This window comes from Martes martes (assembly GCF_963455335.1).
Source record: "Martes martes genome assembly, chromosome: 15".
Lineage (NCBI taxonomy): Eukaryota > Metazoa > Chordata > Mammalia > Carnivora > Mustelidae > Martes > Martes martes.
The window spans coordinates 59,239,719-59,260,786 of NC_137903.1; the positions used below are offsets into that span (position 1 = coordinate 59,239,719).

Genomic DNA, 21,068 nt, shown 5'->3' on the forward strand with positions numbered 1-21,068 from the left:
CCTAACACAGTACCTAATAATACTCAGGAAATGTTTCATGAACCAAGGAACAAACCGTGACAAATTATCTCTTCAGTAGCAGCCCCCGTCCTGCATGCCTAGAAGGAAGCATCATGAGCAACATCAAATGTTGGGGGGAAGCATCTCAAATAGGGATCGCCGTGTACGCTTGTCAGATACACAGGTTATGGGACATTATTCATTTTCCTTCACCTTATTTTCCCCTCTGCCTTTGAGTCCCTGGGTCTTTCTCCGTTGTAATTCCTCGCGCTCAGACTTCATTCTGCTTTTCCCACTGCTGTAGCTCATGCGTACCACACAATTTCTCAATATTCTTATTCAGTATTCAGAACGATATTCTCACGGCAATTATTCTGAACAACTAAGAATTCTTTTTTTGTTTATTTTTCAATTTAAATTCGATAAGAACAGCTAAGAATTCGAAAGACCGGAAGAGTACGGCCACTCCCTTACGTTGTCAATTTCCATTCAGTCTTCTTGTCTCTAGAGTCAATGACCTCAACTCCGTTAGCTGCTCTACAAATGGTAACACACTGGATCAGCACGCTTACATTGTCACACTAAGTTACTAACATTTCAGATGAGATCTGTAACCGACACTCATAAGGGGTTAATTATTAATATTCCTTTCAACGACCCCCTCCCATCCAGATGCTGAAGGTTCGTTGTTTGTTGCTTGTTTCAGCACGTTGATACTGGCCCTCACTTTGTGCTCACTCTGCCCCCTCCCAAGATCTTTCCATGCCCAACCTGGGGTCATTCTGGTTGTTCTTCATTTTGTCAGCATAATGAATTTGAAGGTCACCGGGGTTTTATTGTAGAAAATACACAACAATCCACAGATAGTGTTAAAATGTTTTTAAGAATAAGCTTTAAAATAATTAGCCATTGGTCATTCCATAAGGCTAGACATACCAAATAAATTTGTGTTCATCTTTACAGTCCAAAGTATTGCAAAATAGTTGTCACTGGGCATTAATTATAAGATGTGAAATTAATGAGGACAGGCCATCTCTACAGTCGTCCTTTCAATGAGTCTCCAGGGTACCTAGCCGTCGTCTACCACCATCATGGCTATGTAGTCCTTGTAATGAATGGAATTCGATTCTGGGTCAACGGCAGCGGACAGCATTTCTTCCATTTCTTCCTGAGAAAAAGGCTCACCTGGGATGGACAAGAAGAGAGATTCATCACTGACAATCTTCTGATCATTTTGTTCTCCTTCCATCAGCCAACTTCATTGCCCTGGAGCTGCCCAGGTCCCCGCTGGGTTGTTCCCGGTGCCCTGGGGTCAGCATGTCAACCCAGAGATTCCAAGAGTGTGCTGCTGTGCCCCTGGCAGATTTGGGACTTACTTACCGTGTGGGTGTCGTAGCTCAAGCAACCTATGAAATCGATCACTTGAGCCAACCCAGCAGGAGAACATCATGGAGTCCTGAACAAGGCTGTTTCTTTAAATTAAGGCTACCTGGGATTGCCTAAGGATTCACCCGAAGTCCCAGTTTTCTGGGGCGTCTAATCATTATGTTCGCAAGGGTGTGAGGATGGGAACACCCGGTCTCGATGCAAAACTGCTGAAGAGCGGAGGCTCGAACTGCAACCACCGTATCTCTGAATACCCCCAACCAGGTCTGGCCACTTCATGACGCCAGCTGAGCCCCGGGACAGATGCCATTCGTCCACCATGTCTAAAGGGCCCTCTTTGTTACAGCTTTGGCCTAGTGTTGCTGTCAAACGGAACCAGAAGCGGCACAGAAAATCTGTGGCTTTCGCTGGATTCAGAGAGCAGCTGAAGACCATCTCGGGCATCGGTTTCACCAAGATGAGAAGCAAACTCAGGAGGAATGTTGGAAATGTCGCCGAGGACATAAGAAAGAATTTTGTCCTGATATTAAGCAAAAATACAGAAACATCCAAATCGCCGCTTTCCCCCTAAAGAGTCTTCTCTGAGCAGGTGAGTTACCAAGGTCTGCAGATAGCTCACCTTCTGAGCTTGTCACCTGCCCCTGTGAACAATCCTTTCTAGGCTGGAAGTCAGCTCATGCCACAGAAATTATTCACGTGGGGATCGTGATGACAACAATATTGATAGATGATCAAACAAGGGGAGTGTGTCAAGTCCTTGAAACCATCCTTACATCCTAAGAAAAGAATGCTACAGAGCCTATGGAGATGATTCTGAATCTCTCTTATACCCGGCTAAATCCACTGCCAATGAATTCTGATGGGCACCACGGAAGTCCTTAAAAGTATGCTAGTAACAAGCATTTCTCGAGAACTGCTGTGTTCCAGATACTGACCTATGTGCTTCAGATACATTCACTAAGTTAACCGCCCAGCCACCTCATTAGAAGTAAGAACTGCTACCCCACTTACAGAAGAGGACACCAGAGGCACTGGGAGGCTCAAACTGTTAAGCATCCGACTCTTGATTTCAGCTCAGGTCAAGATCTCGGGGTCATGAGATCGAGTCCCACAGAAGACCCGCATCGGGCTCCCTGCTCAGTGGGGAGTCTACTTCTCCCTCTCGCCCCTCTCCCCCGCCGCTGCTCTCTCTCTCAAATAAATAAATAAATCTTAAAAAGAAAAAGAAGAAGGAGTAGAGGACACCAGCACACAGATGCGAGGCTGCTTCCCCCACTGCCAGTGAGAGGCAGAGCTGGGATCTGGATGGCGCCGTCCAGCTCAAGGTCCACGAACTCAAGGACCACACTCGACTGCTCAGAACAAGGCCTTGCTCACAGCAAAATCCAGAAGGCAGCCATGCCGCTTCCTCGGGCAAGGAAGGAGATACGCAGCATTTGATTAAGATACGCAGCATTTGATTAAGGTTGGAAGGCGACCAGCTTAATGATTAAGAGCACAGTCCTGGGAGGCGGACTGCCTGGGTTCAAAAGCTGGGCAAGTCACTTCGACTCTCTGAGCCTCAGTTCTCCTGTCTGTAAAATGAAGTGATAATAAAAAGTGCCTACTGAATGTGGTTGTTATGAGCGCGATAAATGTTATCATTGAAATATCACTTAGAATGTTGCATGGCACGTGGGTGGCAATGTGGGTTTGTTTAAAAAAAAATTTTTTTTTTGAGACCTTCCCTGTTCCTAAATACTGTCTGATGCCATACACATGCCTGGACAACTTGTAGGAATCTGAGTCCACGTGGTTTGCCACATTCATCACGTGACATCCTGGGCATTCAGAATGCATCATCCCAACCTGACTAGTAATGTGTGGATATGGTGAAAAGCCACGTTGTATCCACGGCAGCCTGCTCCTGATTTCTCTGTGTCAGTCAGCAGCATCACCTCGATCCCATCACCAAGGTCAAAGACCCGTCACTCCCGCCCTGGCGCCCACCTCTGTCCCCCGCACTCCGTGACTCACCGAGACCCACGGGTCCTGCTGCACACGGTCCTGCTGTGGCTATCACTTCTTTCTGTCCAACATCCCCTCCTGCACCGTGAGGCCCATGGGCCCAGCACCCTACAAGGCTTCTGCGGTGCCCACATGGTGACTTCCAGCCCCCCGGGCCCAGGCCTCAGTGGGCCAGCCCACACATGTCCCCAGATTTGTCTCTTGCTGGCTGCCAGCGAGACCTCTGGGTTCTCTCCCCTCACAGACTCCACGATATAACAGTGTCACACTCACCCCGGCTCCCTGCTACTGTTCACACCGTGTGATCAAGGGCATCTCTCTCCATCAGGCGCCTCACACATTCTTCGTTCATCGGCACATTCATTCATTCCTTCATTCAACACAGACTTGTTGAGACTGACTGGGCGGGCGCTGGAACATATAAGACTTCAGCGCTGCTCCCAATAACCCACCCACATGAAGCCTACGGTCCCGAGAATCCACTGTCTTCTGTGAATTGTCTCACGTCACCTTTCTTTCCCCCAGTCTAATACCCCAGAGAAATAGAGATTTGAGTCCCTCTCACTGCCCTTAGCGCCGCTTACCTCCACACAGCAGGTCACCATATTAATGACAATGAACTCTTTCTGGCCATTTTGACTCAATTCACATTGCCTCATATAATCCAGGATTCACTCCCCTTAATTAACCTTTAGGATTAAGAGGTTGATGCTTTGAAAGCCATTGCCTTCCCATCAAAGTGAACCCCTAAGACATCAGTTACAGCGTCCCAGAGCTTGGTGGCGGCTGTGACGGCCATGTCACTCTTGCCCTCGTTGTCGGTGGCCCCACATCGCGGTGGGTCAGGCCGACATGGTCAGCCAGCGACGCAGGCGGACGCGGCGTTCGTCTCCTCCTCACAATTCGCTGCACTTTTGATTCCGCCTCAAGTGATTGCAACTCTGAGTCACACTGGGCTCGATCTAGAAACCAGCGAACTGAAGAGGATGGGAGACTGGGGAGGTGACCAAGAGGGGCGCGGTTTCAAGAGAACGCCCATTAGGCCACTGACATTCAGGGAAAACAAACCCATCAGCCGAAGCAGAGAGCGAGCGCCTCCAGGAAACATGGCGGCACAGAGAGTTGAGCCAATATGACGGCTAAGTGTGTGTGCGTGCATAGGTCAAGGTCAAAGCAGATACAGAGTTCCACCAGCAGAAAAAGCTGTAAGTTTTTGTGCGGATTCCATTCAATGGAGGCTGTAGTATCTGTAAGTTCATCAACTGAAAAGCTCTTCAAAAAGGAATTTTCATATAATCCAATTCAAATCTTCAATCTAGTAACAGGCATTGATTTCTACTGATTGACAGCTCATGTTTTCCAAGCGGCATGGCTTTTATCCTGAAAAATACTCTAACTGAATGGAGTGACTTCAATTTACAGCAGAATCTTTATACGTTGTAAAATCCTATAAGGCAAAAATCAATCTTTCTTTAACCTACCCGTTGTCCACTTACCCCACAAAACAGAAACTGCTCCAATACCAAAATAATAGGAACCATAAATAACTCTTTGAACCTGAATGATTGATTTAAAAGTGTTCCTAGAATTTTTCCATAATTGTTGTTAAATTATTAATCACTTAAATAAGTCACAGTTATAAAATGCATAATAAATGCCTCGTACCTTCTTCAGTCATATACTTGATCAGTTCTTCCTTCGTCAGAAATCCACGTTTAGACGGATCTAACACCTAAGAGAAAAGAAAGGGTAGATATTCTATTTTTTGCTTGGTGAATATATTCTACAGGATGAATTTTTCATATAAATATACGTAAAGTCTGGAGCTTACACACCTCAAACGCTCGAAGAAGGGTATCTTCTGGAATTGGTCTGTATCTAATTATGTGGTAAAAGGAGAAACGCCACAGTATTTAGCTCAGTCTCTACACAACAAATGGTCACATAAAATGAAATAAAGCCTACAGATATGCAAGGATAATAATCCTTCCCTCACTGAAACATGTTTGGATTTCTAGAAGTTGAAGAAATTTCTGGAAGTTGAAAGCACTCCACACCCACAGGAGATACTGAGTTCAAATTCACTGGCCTACGTGAAAATATTTGGAAACAAAGTCTCTACAATAAACCAATTGTGGTGAGCTAACACTACACGTTCCTTAGAAAAAGAATTAGGGTGAATTCTCACTGAGAGCTCACAATAGAAAATAATACATACATTGTTGATTTGTGTGGCCTTTTTGCTCTGTGATCACACTTTGCTTATGAGATTAATACAAACGTGGTTGATATTTCTAAGCACACTTCACCTGGCAGTTCAGAAGTATAGCGAAAAGTCAGAGGGAAGTGATCCCAGGATAAATATTTGGCTGAGTATAATACACAGAGTGAAAAGGCCAAGTGTTTTGAAATTAACATAATTCTAATCACTACTTCACCTTAACAATTACATGCACCTTCTCACCTTCTTTCCAGCAGTACTTCGGTCATCACTGGAAGAAATTTCTCAAATCGAATGTATCCGGTGGGTTCTTCTTCCTCTACCTAAACACTCAGTAAAAAAAAGCCACTGATTATTTCGAGTGAACCGAGCAATGCCTTTTCCCCAAGCCAAGGGCGAGGGATTTGATAATGAGCATTTTGGGGCATGGTCTCTGCTCACAGTTTTTATTTGGTAGTAGAGACACAGATTAACCAAAAAACAACAGAGCTGAGTGTCTAATTACAAACACAGTGAAGTGACAGTACATGGGTCTATCAGAGTGTAGAGCAAAGGAAAGTTCTAGGCCAGATCAGGAAAAGCACTCATGAGGAAATCACACCGGAGCTGATTTACAAAGTGTGCGTAGAAGCCAGCAGGTTCGAGAACCCAGGTAGAGGAAACTGAGTGCCCTTGGAGGCCAGGAGGCTGGGGGTACATAGCGAGCCAGGAGGAGACTGTTTCCAGATGAGGCTGAAGGGAGAGACAGACACCAGACCTTGCAGCATCTTATGGTCCATGAAAGTGACTTTGGCTGTTATCCTAAGAGCATCGGGAGGTCCCTGAAGGTCTGGTAGATGTGCGTGTAAACGATCACACTGTTTGTGGGCGAGGTGGCTTCTGTGGTGGGCTCAGCAGCTGTGAGGGAGCTTGGATTAGAGTGGTGGCCATGAGGGAGAAGTGGACGGTTTCAAGAAATATTTAAGAAGTAAAAGCAAGCGGACCCAAGGGCGCCTGGGTGGCTCAGTCCATTAAGCATCCGACTCCTGGCTTCGACTCAGGTCATGATCTCAGCATCGTGAGGATGGGCCCCGTGTGGGACTCCACGCTCAACGGGGGGTCTGCCGGAGATTTTCTCTCTCCCCCTTTCCCGCTGCCCCTCCACCTGGTCATGTGTGCATGCACGCTCTCTCGCTCTCTCTTTCCAAAAAAAAAAAAATTGCAAACCTTAAAAAAGAAAAGGCAATAGAACCTGGTGCTCCATCAATTCTGGGCAAGGACGAGAAAGAAGAGAGGGGTCAAGGATTCTGACTTGCACAAATGGGATGGAGTGATGTTCTCCTGTGATAAGGAACATGGGATAAGGGACCTGGTTCGAGGGCGCCCGGGTGGCTCAGTTGGTTGGGCAGCTGCCTTCCGCTCAGGTCATAATCCCAGAGTCCTGGGATCAAGTCCCACATCGGGCTCCCAGCTCCATGGGGAGTCTGCTTCTCCCTCTGACCTTCTCCCCTCTCATGCTCTCTCTCACTCTCTCTCTCCCCCAAATAAATAAGTAAAATCTTTAAAAGGGGGGGAGGGGAACGAGGTTAGAGAACCAATCATATATCAAGGACCAAAATACCTATCGAATCACTGTGATAATTACTAAATGCCTACACAGTTAAGGGAACTTTGTTACACTACCACTAAATAAGAGAACACTAGACCTGAGAAAGAAATTTTGGTACCGAGCACTATTAGATGAGGAGGAGAGACTCCTGCCCATTGGTTCAGCTTCGATGGTGTGGCTTAATAAAACACTATTGATCTGAACGTTCATGTCAGGCTATTTACAAGGAGCCGTAAATTTCCACTCCCTTTCAAAATTTCTATTAAAAGGCTCATCTATCCCAATTCAACAGTGGACCTTTTAGCAGATTTATTCTTTGAGAAAAAAATAAGAAATCTGTAAGTTGCCGCTAAGTGGAACATGCTGTTGTCCAAATGACTCTTTTTCAGTATTTATATTGGATGTTCTCACCTAGCATAAGGGGAGCCCTCAGACTCCACTATGGAGAGAAATTGTCATCCATCGAATGACAGAATGGTCCTCCACAATCTCTGAGCCCATCAATCCTCAAACAATTGTTTCAGCTGCCTCTACATATGAGGCATGATTTTGCAAATTAATGTTCATCCGGCCCTGATGTGCTTGAGTCACACTCTGTAACCTACCTACCCCTGGAGCCTCTTAAAAATAAAATGTCAATCCCATGAGATGACCTTTGGAGGGATCGTTTTTATTTTTATTTAATTTCTTTTCAGTGTAACAAATTTCATTGTTGAGGGATAATTTTTAAATTAAAATGGGGAGTTTCTATGCTGATGACTCCAGAAATGTGCTTCGGAAGCTAGGCAAATGGTTTGTTTCCTTCTCTACCGCCACCCCCCACCCCCAACAAATCACTGCAGAGCAAACAGTCTTGACCTTGAGAAATCGAAACCCCCCTGTGTTTTATGAGCATCTTCATCTACAAACGGTCTGTAGTGTTTCCAAAGGGAAGTCACCTCTCTAAGCACTCTCTCCACCATTCGAGAATTCGCAGCATGTCGTGTGTGCCCTGTAGTGTCCCCGGGCTCCCACAGGACTTCCACGAGCCCCCAGTGCTCTGAACGCGGGGGTGAAAATGGCATCTGGCCCCATCTATTTGTGAAGAGCCCGAACGGCACAAAAACAGCAAGTGAAAGCAGATCTCCAGCTGATCAGGATAGCCGAGGAGGCATACATTCTCTTTGACTTTTTTTGAAAGTCAAAGAGGAATAATGAATCAACAGAGGGCTTGTGGTTACAAAGGAAGAAGAAAAATAAGTAAATCCATCTTCATCTCAGGCAGATCGTGAAAATCTTTCTATGACCCAACACTGTCCTCTAGAGGCCACATCTAATCCCTTCCTCTGTATGAAAAGATACGCGATGGCATAAAAACAGTAAAACTATATGACCATTCTTACTACCGTGTTAGTAACCTGTTTAATATATACGTGAAAATATTTTATATCATAAAAGGTTTTTTAGTATTTAACCTTTTGGGGGGCCTGGGTGGCTCAGTAGGTTAAGCACCTGCCTTCATTCAGCTCATGATTCCAGGGTCCTGGGATCCAATGGAGTGGGGCGTCCTGCTCAGTGGGGAGTCCGCTTCTCCCTCTCCCTCTGCCTCCCTGCCCGACTTGTGCTTTCTCTCTCTGTCATAAATAAAATCTTTTTTAAAAAAAATAACCATTGTAGGGGCACCTGGGTGACTCAGTGGGTTAAAGCTTCTGCCTTCGGCTCAGGTCATGATCCCAGGGTCCTGGGATTGAGCCCCGCATCGGGCTCTCTGCTTGGCCTGCTTCCTCCTCTCTCTCTCTGCCTGCCTCTCTGCCTACTTGTGATCTCTGTCTGTCAAATAAATAAATAAAATCTTAAAAAAAATAAGCATTTTATTTTAGAATAGTTCTAGATTCAGATTTAGATTTAGAAAAGTTGTAAAAAGAAAGAAAAGTTGCAAAGACAGCGCAGAGTTCCCATCACCGCCCACCCAGTTTTCCCTGTTGTTAACCCTTAGATCACTAGGGTACAACTTTATTGTTTGTTGTCACAATTAATGAAGTGATATAAATACATTAGAATCTACTGAACTCCACGCTCTATTTGGATTCCATTTGTTTTTCTAAGTCATTTTTAGGGATGCAAGGTTAAGCATCTGCCTTTGGTTCAGGTCACGATCTCAGAGGCCTGGGATCGAGTCCTGTGTCGGGCTCCCCCTCTGCCTCCTGCTCCCCCTGCTTGTGCTCTCTTCTCTCTTTGACAAATAAATAAAATCTTTTTTTAAAAAGTCATTCTTAAAATATGGTAATTCCTCTATCATCACAAGGAGACAAGATTCTGAGCATCTGGAAACAAGACTGGAGACAGGGAAGGATAAGATGTGATTCTATTATTTCTGCTGCAGACAAATTAGTCAACTTTATGAGGCCATAGTAAGACTGGACAAAAACACTACTTTCCAGAAATGTTATGCAACAATGGCTCAATGATTATTAGGCCCACATATTAATATGTCATTAAGATTTAATATAAATATAGCACATATTGAACTATATTCGCATGTGTGTTTGTGTGTGTGTATGTGTAGAAGGGGGATATATACATAGATAGAGGGAGAGAGAGTGAGTTATGGGTTGAGAGTGTCCTCCCCAAATTTGTATATTGGTGTCCCAACCCCCAGTACCTCAGAATGTGATTTATTTGAAGAGAGGGAATTTACAGACGTGATCAAGTTAAAATGAGGTCAGTAGGGTGGGCCCAAATCCAATGACTTAAATCCTTATAAAAAGGGGGAATTTGAACACAGACAGACATGCACACAGGGAGAAAGCCACGTGAGCATGAAGATAGCTGTCTACAAGTCATGGAGAAAGGCCTGGGACAGATCCGTCCCTCACAGACACCAGAAGGAACCAACCCCACCCATGCCTTGACTCTCTACTTCTAACCTGCAGAAATGTCGGTTAATAAATTCCTATTGTTTAAGCTACTGTTAGTGGTACTCCGTTATAGCAGCCCAACCAAACATACACACAGGTACACACACACACACGCATACACACAGAGGCGTACATATACATATATGTACATATATATGCACACATACATATTTTAAGCATGCATGACTCATTGTAACCCAAAGACTTTGAATTGCTATCAAGCTTATGTCCCTACACTCACCAACTGAAGATTAACAAAGCAGATACTGGAAATTCAGAACTGATTTTGCAAGAGTTGATACACAGAAAAGAATGCAGCTCAGACCTGCTTTCTCTGAGAGAAAACTCAATTAACCGACTTATAATGAAATGAACTCAAGAAAGACCCCCAGGTAATAGCGGACATCTTGGAAAAGACTGGGAATTCATGGCCATTTCTCCACTCTGAGCAAAGCCCTGGGAAAACCCACTTCTCTTCTGTATTGGGGAGTTTAAAAAAAAAAATAGGCATTGCCTTTCTCATGGAAAAATACCACAATACAGTCACCATGCGGGACAAAGAACGGTTTAACTGACCAACCTGCCCCCCTCGCATCCTCCTCTGTAACAGGGAGAGCGGCAGGTCCACCCGCCACAGCTGCCGTGAAGTTCACGTGAGACGTGACATGAGGTCCCGTGAACCGCGAGTCTCTTGCTATGATTATGATGCTTTCTAGCGCACACACGTCTGGTTTTCTATCTCTATCTCCATCACACCTCCTCCTAAAAGAATCAATCTCTGGGGCTCAAATCTCCAACACAACCTCCCTGACTCACCCAGTGACCCTAACCTGCTCATACAGAAGTGTGGTCCTGCCATCCGTCTGCAAATGCCACATCGCGCGTGGGGAAAATGTACTCCATTTCCGGACAGATCTAACACCTTGTGCCCGGCTCCGCCCCCGGCCTAGAGGACAGGGCATGCCCTCCCCCTCCGCTGTCTCCCTTGGTGCCTCTTTGGACTGACTGATGGGGGTAGGGAGGTCGTACCAGCCAGCCACCAAACATATCCCTCCTCTTCAGAAGACAAAACCAAGCCAAACCAATAGATCTGGTTACTGCCAACAGTTATGATCTGGTTTGCTTCAGCCACCAGGAGGGATAAGGTGCTGCAAAGGAGGTAATAATTGGCAAGTAGCTTCGGCAGCAGCCCCCCAGTCTCTTGCCCCTCCCCCCGCTTCCTGGCATGAAGGTGGCTTAGTAAATGCACACGGTGTGGGATTTCTCAAAATATCAACGTTTATCTAAGACTCAAAGCCTGACGCAAGTACTGTTTCTCAGTCCACTTTGGCAAAAGTCCATTTTCTTAATCTGCTTTGGCCTCTGCAGGAAGTCGGGCACAGGGAGGTGAAGTGCCCATCTTGTCCGTGATTGGGTCAGGTGTTTTGATGGGACCACGGCCCAGGGTTCTTTACCTCCAGTCTCACAGGGAGGTCATCAGGCCATCCTTTTTCTCATTAAAGCATTATTTATTTTAATGCCGAAGTCACTGAGTAGATGCAATAAAACACACAGTGAAAATTCATTTCTCCCCAGTGACACAACCCTCAGTCAAGAGATTGAACTATTTCATGCTTCACAAACACCAGATAATATCAGTAGTTAAGATGGTTTATAAAGCACCTACATTCAACTAGTTCCAGGTCACCAAATAAGATACACATAACATTTTTTACCTGTTTGTTGTTAAAAAAAATAATAATAAATAAGCCATGAGATATTTCAAGTTAGACTCTAAATAACACATATTCAAATTTTGACGTAAGTCATGTTTCAAAATGAAAACAGGACAATTTAGAAACTATTTCTCTATCTTGGATGGCATAAAATAATAACAAAAGTTCATTGGCATTTGCCAAAAAAAATTACCTTTACAAATGAAGAATCTTTTTTTGTTGTTGTTGTTTTGTTTTTTTGTTTTTTTTTTCGAGAGAGAGAGCATGAGCAAGGATGGGCAGAGGGAAAGGGAGAGAGAATCTTAAGCAGGCTCCACGCCCAGTGCAGAGCCCAACAGGGGGCTCAATCTCAGGACCCTGAGATCATGACCTGAGCCTAAATCAAGAGTCCAACACCTAACAGACGGAGCCACCCAGGTGCCCCCAAATCGGAAATTTTAAAAGTCACCTACTTTAGAAAATTTGTTTACTACAAACATTCCAGAGGCTGTTGTAAAAAAAAACGAACATGTGTGATTCTTTCAGGTTTCTTAGAAGTCCCTTATCAATATAAATACCCAAAAAATTTTGAATCATCTCTCGGCTGGACCATCGGAGATGCTAAGAATCAACAGGTGGCTAAAGCAGACCACTGATAATGTCCCCGCCAAATGTGAGTTTCTACACCTTGAAGCTATGGGGGAATCGGTGGCGATCAAGCCATTAATTTCCCTATTTTATCCTCTTGTGGGGGAAGAAGCCAAGAGCTTCCTGCTAAACTAACTGTACTATAAGATTATGGTCAAGTTGAAAACATGCAGAGGAAAAGAATATGGAAGGAAGTGCACTAAAGTATTACAATGATCACATTACAGTGACACATTATTGGAAAGGACTTTTCTCTATTTTTAAAAAAAATTCCAAAATATATTACTTTATTACCATAAAAATTTGAAATAAAAACTTGTATTAGTCTCCTGTTATGGCTATTTTACATAAAATTATGAAATACATTTATTCATAAGTACTATGTATTTATGTGAGAGAGGGAAAGCCACTTTTACAGATTTCCGTGGGTTTTGTTTCCTGCTCCTAATTGCTGGTCTAGCACCATTTAGTGGTTTTCTTCTAACTGCAGATATTTTCCTTCTACAACACAATCCCAACACCCCTCCCCCCATTTACCTATTTGCATTCGGAAGTCATGGCTAGTAGCAATCTCCGAAGTACCTCTTGATCTACAGTGCTTATTTCTTTCTTTATTTTTTAAAAGATTTTATTTATTTGAGAGTGAGAGAAGGAGCAGAGGGAGAGGGACAAGCAGACTCCCTGCTAAGTGCAGAGCTTAATACCAGGACCCCGAAATCACCACCTGAGCCTAAGTCAAGAGTCCGCCACCTAACCGACTGAGCCACCCAGGCACCCCAACCAGTCTACAATTCTTTGACAGCATCGAACATTAGCACAAATTAGAACAGAACTTCTCCCTCCTCCCACCTTCTCCAACGCCGGGGTACTTAGGAAAAATAACAGACGACAATATGTCGCATCACCAGCTACTTCAATATCAGAACGTAATCACCCCCACACTGTCCCAGTCTTCTAAGAAGCTTGGCACAGTTGGGTTCTGAATGCTGTGACATCTCAGGGCTCCTCTGGAACCAGGATGACGCAGTTACAGTTCAGACGGATGGACAAAGCATGTGGGTAAGGCCGATGTTGCTCTACTAATTAGGCAGTTCTTTCTGGCGTTTCAAAGACAAAATCTCTGAGACTACTTAACCAATTAAAAATACCGAGAAACTGTGATTTGGGATCTTTGGGGCTTGTGGTTATGTCTGGTGTGGTCTGACATTTTTCATCCAAGATGAAATGACTCGGTGGAACCATTACGTTGTTTTGGCTGGCTACCAGACAGTACTGACCACATAGAGGCTTCTCACCACCATTCATTTACCATTAAATCACTGACCACAGAAAATGCAACTGGACGGACGTTCCTTTGTGGGTGAGTTTCTTCATTCTGCTGAATGAACAGGACTGAACGCGATCCCAAATATTTAAATGCCTATGTATTTAAATTTTTGATGTTCACAATTTTGAAGTGTTTGAAACTATCTTGAGCCAAATTAGGATTTTTTTTTTCCAGTTTCCTTGTGTCTCTGAATGCCTGGTACCTGGCACATGGTAAATGCTTGATAATTATTTGATGAATGAATGATTACCAGCTCACAACAGTTTTTAATTGCTTTTACTTACTGGAAACAGGATTTTTGAGCGCATGAATCAGACCTATTGTAAAAACTCTTCTCTCATTTATGTCTGCAGTACTTTGCAAGCACAAATTTTCCACTATTCTGATACTAGTTTTCGCAAGAGCAAGAAGAGACAGTGTAAGAAACGTAATTATAACCAGAATACTGCTCAGGCCCACAGGAAATGGTACAGCAGGTCCTTGAACCCCAATATGTCAGGCTTTGTTCTCAGTGCTGATGTACAAAACATAAACTCCATGCCTTCCAAGAGTTTTTTTCATGACAGAAGCGAGTTTTAAGACAGAAGTAAATCGGTAATTACAGATTATGTTGAACACTACAGACAAAACACAAAGGGTTGTACTTGTCAAACAGAATGGCCAGAATCAGAGATCTTACCTAGTATCAAACCTCCAAGGATATAGAGTCACAAGACATAGGTGAGACATGGGGCAGTTCGGGACGACAACGTCATCTCTGAGATGCTTTATTGCCACACTAGGACTCACTGTGACCCAGATCTAGAACATCAGGTCTCCAAGTGCCGTGGGTACTTGGAGGACAAGCAGCCCAGAGCAGGGGTAAGGGCAAGAAGAGAGACTTGGAGCGAAGTATGCGGGACATAGTGGGAGCCAGCAGGGAAGCCAGTATGTGATCAGGGACAATGGCAGGAAGTGATAGGCCTGACCAGCTAGCTAGGGCTTTGTCAGCTATGGTAAGTGACACCACTTTGGGCTTTTCTCCTGAGTGAGCTGGGCACCTCAGCAGCACGATTCCGAGGAGTGGAGTGGTGAGCTCTGATTTAACCTTTTTTAAAAGCATCCTTTTTGCCCATCGTGTGAAGAGTAGACTGCAGGGGACCAGGGGCAGGAGTAGAGAGTTCAAAGGCCGCCATGATAGTTCAGGGAGATGGGACAGTGGCTTGGACCAAGGTAATGGGTATGGAAGTGGTGAGAAGGGGTCAGCTGAAGGCAGGGTTCAGAGTCAGTATAGCGTATAACGGATCTTTTTAAAGTCCAATTTTACAATCTCTGGTTCTCAAAACCACATGCTATGGGGATTCATCTTCCTCGCCCGGGTCCCCTGTACCTGGGCTCCTGAGGGTGGGGTCTGCTCCCTTCCCAGGGTCAGTCCCACAGCTCCACTTGGCTCTAGACCATGTATCCACCCTTCCTACCCTCTTGGATGTGGCCTCTTCTGTCCAGCTAAGGAGAGTCTGTTCTACCGTCTTTGGGTCATTTTCTGGGTTAATTACGCAGATAGGCGTGTTATCTAGTTGTATCTGCGAGACAAGGTTAGCTTAAGGTCCTCCTACTCTGCCATCTTCCCGGAAGTCCCATGTTTGACCTCTCTTGCTCAACACGTTCTTGATGAAATTCATCCATGTCATGTGTGTATTGTATTTTGTTCCTTTTTATCACTGAGTAGAATAATGGTCCATAGTATTTATCTATCCATTCCCCAGTCAATGGACATTTAGGTTATTTTCAGCTTTTGGCTATTATGATTAGCGCTATCAAGAACATTTGGTTACAAATCTCATGTGGGCGTAGACTTTCATTTTTCTTGGATAAATAGTTACCAGTGGGATTGCCAGGCTGTATAATAAGTGTATGTTTATCTTTATAAGACACTGGCACCGTTTTCCAAAGTGATATTTCCACCAGTGATGTGTGAATTATAGCTGCGCTAAATCCTTGCCAGCGTTTAATATTTCAGAATTTAAAATTGTAGCCATTCTCATGGTTGTGTAGTAACACTTCCAGCTCCCCAATGGGTAGAGATATTCATCATTTCTTGTGTGCTTCTTGGCCATTAATACATTTTCCTTTGTGAAATGTCTATTTAAATCTTTGGCCAGCTTAAAAATTGGGTTGTGGGGCACCTGGGTGGCCCAGTGGGTTAAGCCTCTGCCTTTGCCCCAGGTCATGATCCCAGGGTCCTGGGATCGAGTCCCGCATACGGCTTTCTGCTCAGCGGGGGGCCTGCTTTCCCCTCTCTGTCTCTGCCTGCCTCTCAGCGTATTTGTGATCTCTCTCTCTGTCAAATAAATAAATAAAAATCTTTTTAAAAAATTGGGTTGTTGCCTTCCTAATATTAATTAAAATAGATGTTACTGTATTCTGGATACAATGTCAAATAAATTATTTGCAAATATTTTCTCCCAATCTTTGATCTGCATTTGTTTTTTTTTTTTGTTTTTAATTTATTTATTTGACAGACAGAGATCACAAGTAGGCAGAGAGGCAGGCGGGGGGGCGGGGCAGGGGGGAAGCAGGCTCCCTGCTGAGCAGAGAGCCCGATGTAGGGCTCAATCCCAGGACCCTGGGATCATGACCTGAGCCGAAGGCAGAGGCTTTAACCCACTGAGCCACCCAGGCGCCCCTGTTTGTTTGGTTTTTTAACTGTGTCATTTTGGGCAAAATTTTCTAATATTGATGAAGGAAATCATTATTTGTTGTGATTTTTTTTTTAATGGTTTATGCTTTTTGTGTCTTACCTAAGAAATGTTTGGCTAACCCAACATCACATGGTTTTCTCTCTGTCTTCTTCCAGAAGTTTATCGTTTTAGCTCATCTATTCAGGTCTATGATCCACTTTATGTGTGGAGTAAAAGAGTGCTGAAGTTTGTTTTCTTTCTATTCAGATTTATAGAAATGATGATCCTTTCTTTGTTGAGTTACTTTGGCCCCTCTGTTGAAGACAGAAGTGTGCTTCTATGTCTGGATCCTCCAGTTTGTTCCATTGGTTATAGGTCTCTCAGTACACAAATGTCACTCTGTCAAGACTACTGTGGTGTCATGGTAAATCTTGCAATCAGGTCATAACAGTCCGCCCTGGCCCTCCTTTTCCAAAATTATTCTGGTTATTCTAGCTCCTTTGCTTTTCCATGCAAATTTCAGAATCAGCTCATAAATTTCTTCCAAAAAGCCTCTTATGATTTTGATTGAGAATGTACTAAATCTATTAATCAAAGAACTGCCCTCTTAACTGCTATTTTGCAATCCACGAACATGTATATCTATCTGTTTAACTCTTAATTTCTCTCTATAGTATTTGCTGTTTTGGTTAAGTCTTATCTTTATTTTGTTAAATTTATTCATTACTCTATTTTTATGCTTTTTAAATGGCATTTACTTAATTTCATTTTTCTTACTGTTGATTTCTAAGTATAGAAATACAATTTATTTTTCATGTTGACCATGTAGCCTGTGATCTGGCTAAATTCACATATTAGTTCTAGCAGCTTTTTGGTAAATCTCTCAGGACTTCCTACATGAAAAATCTTGCTGTCCGAAACAGAAAGAGTTGCAGTTTTTCTTTCCCAAACTGCGTATCTTTTATTATTTTTTCTTACCTTATTGTACTAGCTAGGATTTCAAGTAAATGGTGAAAAGGAGTGATGAACGCAGGCATCTGTGCCTTGCTCATGATTTTAAATAGAAAACGCTGAGTATGAGTTAAGGCTTGAATTTTCGTAGCTTTCCTTGGCCAGCTTGACAAATTCCTTTTATTCTTCATTTGCTGAGTATTTTTCTCTTCAGTGGGTATTGTATTTTTTTTCAAATGATCTTCCTGTATTTACTGAAATGATCATATGGTTTATCTATTTTGTTCTGCTGATGTAATAAATAACAAAGTACATGGCTTGATGTGAGCCAACCTTCAATTCCTGAGATAAACTTCACTTGCATAATGTATTATCCTTTTTAACACGTTGTTGAAATTGGTTTGGTAAAATCTTATGAGGACGTTTTACAGCTATGTCAGTAAGGTCTGTTCTTTTTTGTAATATGATTGTCTGGCTTGAATATTAGAGTAATGCTAGACTGGAAAGTGTTATCTCCTGTGACGTTTCCAAAAAGAGTTTTGCGTAGAATTGGTACTATTTCTTCCATAAATGTTTGAGAGAATTTGCTAGCAAAGATACCTGAACTTCTAGTTTTCTTTATGGGAAAGTTATTAATTATAAATTTAATTTTCATCATTGATATGGAGCTATTCAAATTCTCCAGATTTTCTTGGGTCAGTTTTGGTAATTTGTGTGTCTCAGGAAATTTGTCCATTTCACCTAAATTGCCACATTTATTAACATGAAGCTGTTCCTTTATTAGCTTTTAAAATGTCTGAAAGATAATGATAAACCCTCCTTTAATCTTGATATTGGTATTTGTCTTGATCACCTTAGCTAGAGGTTTATCAATTTTATTGGAAAAGACTAATCTTTTGCTTTCAGTGATTTTCTCTATTTTTTATATCACTGATTTTTGCTCTTCATAATTTTCTTTCTTCCACTTATACTGGGTTATGTTGTTCTTTTTTTTCCAGCTTGTTAAGATGAGAATTTAGATAATTAATTTTAGGTCTTTTTTTTTTTCTTTTCCAGTATAAACATTTAAATTGTAAATTGGCCTCTAAGCACTGCTTACCTGTATCCCACAAAGTCTGACATGCTGTATTTTTATGAACATTCAGGGCAAAATATTTTCTAATTTCCCCTATGATTTCTTCTTTGATTCATGAATTATTTAGAAGTAGGTTGCTTAATTTCAAATATGTGAGGACTTCCTAAATATCTTATTCTCAATTAACTCCTTCTTTAATATTTTAAATTTTTTTTAGAGAGAAAAAGAGAGCAGGCACAGTGGGGAGAGACAGAGGGAGAAGGAGAGAGAGAATCTTAGGCAGGCTCCACACTGAGCACAGAGCCCAACATGGGGCTCAATCTCATGACCCTGAGATCATGACCTGAGCTGGGATCAAGAGTCAGACACTTAACTGACTGAATCACCCAGGTGCCCCTTAATTCTTTAAAATCAGAGAACATGTCCTATATGATTTTAATCTTTAAAAATTTACTGAGACTTGTTTTATGGTCCAGAACTTAATCCATCCTATTGAACATTCCACGTATACTTAGAAAGAACACGTATTTTGCATTTGTGGGTGTGTGTCCTATAAATAGGCCAGAGTGACTGATAGTTGATCTTCTATGTCTTTGCTGATATTTCATGTAGTTGTTCTATCAATTATTTAGAGAGGGTTGTTAGAAGTTCTTCTATGATAAAGAGTTGTCCGTTTTTCCCTTTCATCCGCCCTTTTTTGCTTCATGTCCATTGAAGCTCCGTTATTAGGTAGACAGACATTTAAAATCTTTATACCTTTCTGATGAATTGAACTTTAAAAAAAAAATCACTGTACAATGTCAAAATCTCACCAACATAGATCTTATTTTCCAAAGTTCTTTCAGTTCTCCTTTCTAATTACTTTAAATTTTCTACAATTGTACTTAGGTTTGAACTTCTAAGGCTGTCGACCTCTCCACGTGCTTCCTACTGGTACTGAGACACTGTCATGTCCTCCCAGCTCCCACACGGAAGATCCTGGAAGGAGAGAACTTCATAGTAAAGGAAGAATTGTTTGGTAACCTGTATGTCAATAAAATGTGGGTATTAACCCTTGTCACAGTTGTCGAGTTTTGTGATATTCCAAAAGTGCCAAGATTATCTGGGGCAAGTTGGTAATTGTAGAATATGAAGTGGAGGGATCAATGTTGAGTGATTTTAAATGATCTATTTCAAGAGCAACCTCAGATTTCATACCGCTCTTCCAAAGTAAGGGGCTGAGGGTTAGTATTTACTTGGACTAAAACTCAAACAAATGGTGACTAGAGACCTGCACAGAGGTTTTGATGTTCTACTGAATTTTAGAGCATTGTCACATTATTGCCTTTTAAAGCAAAAAAAAGCAGAAATCGTTTCATTTCTGAAACTACCACAGAGCACTCAGCAATAGGACATTTGCCCCTCGAGCTTTACTCTCTGGAGCTCTGATTTTCTAGATGTATTCAATACCTATAAATACCTATGTGCTTTGTTCCCCTCACTCATTTGGGAAACCACAAAAAAGAGAGTCACGCCCAAAAGTTCTAACGCATATCGCTCTAATTTGAATAAATTATACGCAAGGACAATTTATGTGCGTAAGGCAAAATGTGTATAGGGCTTCGACAGCGCAGTGATCTCTACTGATCCAACTGCTTTAAATGTGTGTAATTTTCCAAGGTTGCGTCAATATACCTAAGGAAGGCCAAAGACAAAGTAAAACGTTGGGACCCGAGCACCTACTATGATCAACTGCCCAAACCCATGGGGTCGCTTTGGTAGACAGCCACCTACAGAGCAAGCAAAACCAAATATGCATTGGGTGCCCACCAAGTAACACGTGAATCCTCACCGTTATCACATTTAATCCTCATAAAGACACACTTCGCTGTCGTTGCATTCCTTCTGTGGCTGCGGAAACCAGGCTTTGAAAGGTTCGGCTGCTCTGCCAAGCCCGCACAGCAGTAAGTGGGGGCTTTGGGACTTGGACACAGACCGCCTGACCCAAGATGTGGTGTCTGTTCTACTTTGCCAGAAAAACTTTCAGATCGAGAGTTGGCAAACTTCTTCTGCCAAGGACCAGACAGTGACTATACGGAAACCATAGAGTTTCCGTCTATCACAAGGACTCAACTCCACTCTTGTAGTGAGAACACAGCCAGAGACAAGATGTAAACAAATGAGTTTAGCTGTGTTCCAATAAAACTTTATAAACACACGGGGTGGATGGGGTTTGGCCCAGAGGTTGTGGATGGCTGATTAAAACAGACAGAAGGAATTAGGCTCTACAGGTTCTACTTTTCTATCCTTCCAGAGGCATTTTTACTTGCTGCTCCACTTACCTTACTGAATTATATGCAATAATTACGATTTCACTGTAAATTCACCTTTCTGTTCCTATCTGCTCCACAGCGCCAACTTTCCTCTTTCCCTAGCACAAATTCTAGCTTTGTCGATAAACACTGTTGAGCAGTGATCAACACCTTTTTTTTTTTAAAATAAGGACCAACTCAGGAAAAAATAAGGTTCTTCTCCTCTGAGTAAAAATAGCTTTATTGGACCCCAAAATGGAAAAACAATGTAAATATTCTGTGCTTTACCGAATATTTTTAAATGCTAATGAAAAATCGGTCCT

The 21,068-nt window shown here is 42.7% G+C and overlaps 1 protein-coding gene across 2 annotated transcripts in view; it reads right to left on the minus strand.

The window, feature by feature from the left end:
* Positions 1 to 374: 374 nt before the first annotated feature.
* The window catches only part of DRC8 (dynein regulatory complex subunit 8), a 107,389-nt gene continuing 86,695 nt past the window's right edge, over positions 375 to 21,068 (minus strand). The window contains exons 4-7 of one of the 2 annotated variants that reach the window (XM_080824352.1): positions 5,858 to 5,937; positions 5,229 to 5,271; positions 5,059 to 5,125; positions 375 to 1,185 (exon numbers count right to left, since the gene is read on the minus strand). In XM_080824352.1, the coding sequence (XP_080680478.1) occupies positions 1,070 to 1,185; positions 5,059 to 5,125; positions 5,229 to 5,271; positions 5,858 to 5,937 (306 nt within the window). In that variant the 3' untranslated portion in view covers positions 375 to 1,069. The remainder of the gene's footprint in view (positions 1,186 to 5,058; positions 5,126 to 5,228; positions 5,272 to 5,857; positions 5,938 to 21,068) is intronic. The other variant, XM_080824353.1, reaches the window with a different exon arrangement.